Source organism: Dipodomys spectabilis, unplaced genomic scaffold, assembly GCF_019054845.1.
Source record: "Dipodomys spectabilis isolate Male_0828 unplaced genomic scaffold, ASM1905484v1 ptg000098l, whole genome shotgun sequence".
Classification (NCBI taxonomy): Eukaryota; Metazoa; Chordata; class Mammalia; order Rodentia; family Heteromyidae; genus Dipodomys; species Dipodomys spectabilis.
Genome location: NW_024870775.1, coordinates 11,932,501 through 11,937,288, shown reverse-complemented (window position 1 = coordinate 11,937,288; position 4,788 = coordinate 11,932,501). Strand labels below are relative to the sequence as shown.

Genomic DNA, 4,788 nt, shown 5'->3' with positions numbered 1-4,788 from the left:
TATGGAAAACGTTTCCTTGCACCCAGCACGCCTCTGACGTCAGAGCCGATTAGCGCTTCTTATTGGTCCCAAATTCCCCGGGCCGCGGCTAATTATCGGCGGCTTGATGTTGATAAAGTAAAGCGCCAGAGCGCGGGCGAAGCATGTGTGGGGCTCCGGGTCCCTGTCGCCGTCGTCGCCGCCGCCGCCGCCGTCCGCGCCTCCCGCCGCTGGCCCGCCCCGGCCCCGGCCCGCGCCCCCGCGCCCCGCCAGCGGCCCCGCCGGCCCCCCGCGCGAGATGATGGACGGCCGCCTCCTGGAGCACCCGCATGCCCAGTTCGGGGGCTCGCTGGGCGGCGTGGTGGGCTTCCCCTACCCGCTGGGCCACCACCACGTGTACGAGCTGGCCGGTCACCAGCTGCAGTCCGCCGCCGCCGCCGCCGCCGCCGCCGCCTCGGTCCCCTTCTCCATCGACGGCCTGCTCAGCGGCTCGTGCGCCGCGGCCGCCGCCTCGGTGGTCAACCCCACGCCGCTGCTGCCCGCCGCCTGCGGGGTGGCCGGCGACAGCCAGCCCTTCAAGCTCTCAGGTAAGATCGGGGGAGGGCGGCAGGTGGGGCGGGGGGGGGGGTTCCTCTCCGATCGAGGGTTGGCTGTGTGGGGTGGGGGGGTGGATGGATAGATGGATGGATACGGAGGCGCGCCCGGCCTCTGTGCGCCCCGGACCCGCGCGTCCTGGGGATAGCAGAGTCGGTCGGTCCTGGCCCGAGCCACCGGTGGCTGAGCCGCGCCGTGTCCTGTGCAGACTCGGGGGACCCAGATAAGGAGAGTCCGGGCTGTAAGCGACGGCGCACCCGAACCAACTTCACCGGCTGGCAGTTGGAGGAGCTGGAGAAGGCGTTCAACGAGAGCCACTACCCCGATGTGTTCATGCGCGAGGCGCTGGCGCTGCGCCTGGACCTGGTGGAGTCCCGAGTCCAGGTAAACAGCCGCGTCCCGCGCCGGCCGCCCGTGCGCGCGCCTTTGTTCTAGATGCCGGGACGCGGTCCCCGGCGCTGAGCTCGCTGGGGTGCCGGGGCAGGGGAGGTGGAACTCGGGGCTGGGCCCCTCCTGAGACTGGGGATGAGTAGCTCGCGCAAGCCCAGGTGGCTGGGGAAGGAAAGGGCTGGCAGCAGTCGCTACGTAGCCAGGACAGAGGCTGCGTCCGAGCCGGGAAGCACTAACGTGGGTTCGAACCCCACAGGGTCGAGAGAGAAGAAATGGGGGAGGGGGGACGTTGGTGCGCGCGAGGATGGTGAGGGCCGGCCCGGAGGGGACTAGAGAGAGACAAGATCGGCCCGGCCTTCTAGCGCTTGAGGGTGGAAGACTTTTCCCCCCAGCCCAGTCTGGAGCTGGAGAGTCGGTTTGTTTACCTCACCTCTGCGAACTATTCAGATTCAGATACAAACATATCTTTATTTATCGCGTTGTCGAAGGCGGGCATCGAAGGGAAGGGGAGGCGAAAACTTCAATTGTTAACACATTTCGAAGTGGGGAAGGGCTGGGGGGGGGGGGGAGAAAAAGGTGTTTGATTTTTTTCAAGCTCCCAGTTTTATCTTGGCTTTCTTTCTTCCCGTTGCTTGATTTCATCCAGAGACAGAACTTGGGTGTTCGTTGTTTGTTTTTTTCTTTTCAAATACAGAGTCAATTTGGTATCTTAAAAAAATCCAAGATGATATATGTATAATTATAATTCCATGGAATATAGACAACTCATTTTCTTGGCGTCAGGAATGGGTGTGATGGGCTACTGGGGTGCCTGGTTTTGAGGCTAACGCTGGTTCAATGCCTGCTTAGTACCAATAGTTTGGCTTTAAAAGGTCTTTTGGTCCCTGCTTGGTCCTCCTCTCTTGGCCTGTTCTCTTCTGAAAACCTTTCATCCAATTTTTTCTAAGTGTCTTTAAGTGAAGTCAAGCCCCCTTCATTTCCATTTTGTGGAGCAGGGCATCCTGGAATTCACACACACACACACACACACACACACACACACACACACATTTGTTTGTTTGTTTTTAAAAAGCAGTGCCTTCTGACTCTTGGAGGGGTCCTCAAATCAATATTTGGGGACTCTGCACCTACTAGACTCACTTGGAACAGGCCTGGTTTGCTATTGTGCCAAGTCTCTATATGGGCACAACAAAGAATTTGAATTATCGCGCTCTCCAGGGGACGGTAGCCCTGCCCTATGGAGGCTCTATGGGTTTGAAGCTTGTGTGGTGGTCCGAGGTGCAGCCCGGGTAAAGGGCTGCTGTGCCTATACATCCCCCCCCCCCCATTGCTCCCCAGGATGAGGCCTGCAGGGCAGGGCGCGTAAAAAAAAAAAAGTCAGGGGGCCCAGAACCTCTCCTTGGAGGCGGGTGCCTAGTGACCGGGTGCTTATCTTCCCAGACGGAAAAAGGACTGGTTTGGGAAGGTTCTTGCCGGTCTCTGGTCCTGAGCTCAGAAAAAGGACGCGCGTGTATCCGTGTTGGGGAGGGAAGTTGCAGAAGGCCCATCCAAATGTGGCCTCCCAGGCCCTTCCTGGCGAAGAAGCATCCAGATTTCCCTTCAAGGGAGACTCGAAATCTGGGCCTTGACATTCTTCAAGGGGCCGAAGACAGGTGTGGAGGGCTGCCGGCCCATCGCAGCGGCTCCGCGGCAGGACTGTGAGCGTCGAGGAGGGCCCCTGACCTCTGCCTCCCGACCAGGAAACTCGCCGCCCTGGCTCACGGGCCCCACCGGCCCGTGCTTGAGGAAGGGGCCGATCCCAGGGGCTCGAGGTGAGAAGCCATAGTGGGAAGCTGGCCGGGAGGCCCCATCTACGCTCCTTCCGGGTGGAAAAGATCCTCGCTGGGAGCTGCCATCCGAGGGTCCAGACCCAGCCCAGGGCTGTCCAGGAGCGTGGCCTGGGCCCAGGTCTCATAGGCCTGTTTTGGGGCATGGGAGGCCCGCAGCCTGATGATACCTTCCTTTCCCCCTGTCCGGCTGCTCTAGGTCTGGTTCCAAAACCGCCGGGCCAAGTGGAGGAAGAAGGAGAACACCAAGAAGGGCCCAGGGCGGCCGGCGCACAATTCGCATCCGACCACGTGCAGCGGGGAGCCTATGGACCCCGAGGAGATCGCGCGCAAGGAACTGGAGAAGATGGAGAAAAAGAAACGCAAGCACGAGAAGAAGCTGCTCAAGAGCCAGAGCCGTCACCTGCACTCTCCCGGCGGCCTGTCCCTGCACAGCGCACCCAGCTCCGACAGCGACAGCGGCGGCGGCGGCCTATCCCCAGAGCCGCCCGAGCCGCCGCCGCCGCCCGCCGCCGCCGCGGCCAAGGGCCCCGGTGCGCACGCCTCCGGCGCGCCGGGCTCCGCGCCCGCCCCTCCCGGCGAGCCACCTGCGCCCGGCACCTGCGATCCCGCCTTCTACCAGAGCCAAAGAAGCGGCACCGGGCCGCAGCCGCGGCTAGGCCGCCCTGCGGACAAGGACGCGGCCCCGTGCGGCCCCGGGGCGGCGGCGACTGCGGAGCGGGGTGCGGCGGGCCTGCCCAAGGCCAGCCCGTTCAGCGTGGAGAGCTTGCTGTCCGACTCGCCGCCGCGCCGGAAAGCCGCCCCGGCCAACGCCACCGCGGCAGCCGCAGGGCTGGACTTCGCGCCGGGGCTGCCCTGCGCGCCGCGGACCCTCATCGGCAAGGGCCACTTCTTGCTGTACCCCATCACGCAGCCGCTCGGCTTCCTGGTGCCGCAGGCCGCGCTCAAAGGGGGCGCGGGCGCCGAGTTGGCGCCCAAAGACGCGCCGCCCGCACCCGCGGCGCCGCCCGCGCCCCCGGCCCAGGCCAGCTTCGGGGCCTTCTCCGGGCCCGGCAACGCTCCGGACTCGGCTTTTGCCCGCCGCAGCCCCGCCGAGGCCGTCGCCTCCCCGGGGACTCCGGGGACCCCGGTGCCCGCGCCTTTCCGCGATCTCGCCTCGGTGGCGGCGAACGACGGCGGGGCCGGGGACTGTGGGGACGCGGGGAGCGCCTGCCCTGCGGCCCCGCCGCCCCCGTCGTCCCCGCCGTCCCCAGGGCCCGGACCCAGGGCTCCCAGCCCCGCAGGGGAACCGGTCACCGGCGGCGTGGCCGAGCCCGGCGCCTCTGTCGGCCCCGGCTCGGGGGATGGCGAGGAGGTGGACATGGACTGAAGGCGGCGGCGGCCGGGACCGGCGCCGCGCCAGCTGCGCCCGCTCGCTCAGGCTCCGTCTCCGTAACAAATCAGGTGATCGGCTCTAGATCCACTGCTTTTCCCTCCTTCTTTTGTTTTCTTCCTTTTTATTATTATTATTATTATTATTATTTCTCAAGGCAACCAAGAACAACAAAACAAACGCTGTTATCGATTCGGACCTAGGCAGCAACCGCAGGTCTTGGGGTGAGACTCCCCCCTCCCCACGTCCTCCCGAGGGACAGAAAAAGAACCCACGGGCCCCCGCCCCACCCGTGCAAACCCACAACAAGAATCCTCAACCTTGTAAAATGCAAAAATGTCTAAGAATATTTATATATGTACCATTTTTGATAAATAAAGCTGATCAAACGCAAACTCTGGAATCTCATCCTTTTCTGTTTGTTTGTTTGTTTTGGTTTTCCTTCACATTTCCGGATGCCTAGTACCCAATCGGGCGCTGTGCCCCTCGGATCGCTCTCCTTCCCTCCCTCCCTCCCTCCTTCCCCCCCCCCAGCAGGGGTGGGAATGGGGATGGGAGGAAGGGGGCTCTGCCCCTCCCTCGAGGTCCGGCGCTTAATGCTTCCTTTTGTGTGTGCGCGCGTGTTTG

General features: G+C 63.6%; 1 protein-coding gene across 1 annotated transcript; it reads left to right on the top strand.

Annotated features, from left to right (window-relative positions):
- Window positions 1-277: 277 nt before the first annotated feature.
- Window positions 278-4,528, top strand: Uncx (UNC homeobox). The gene is made up of 3 exons (XM_042686924.1): window positions 278-566; window positions 782-957; window positions 2,989-4,528. Exons 1-3 carry the CDS (start codon window positions 278-280, stop codon window positions 4,156-4,158), a joined length of 1,635 nt encoding a protein of 544 aa, XP_042542858.1. The 3' UTR covers window positions 4,159-4,528.
- The last annotated feature ends 260 nt before the right edge of the window (window positions 4,529-4,788 follow it).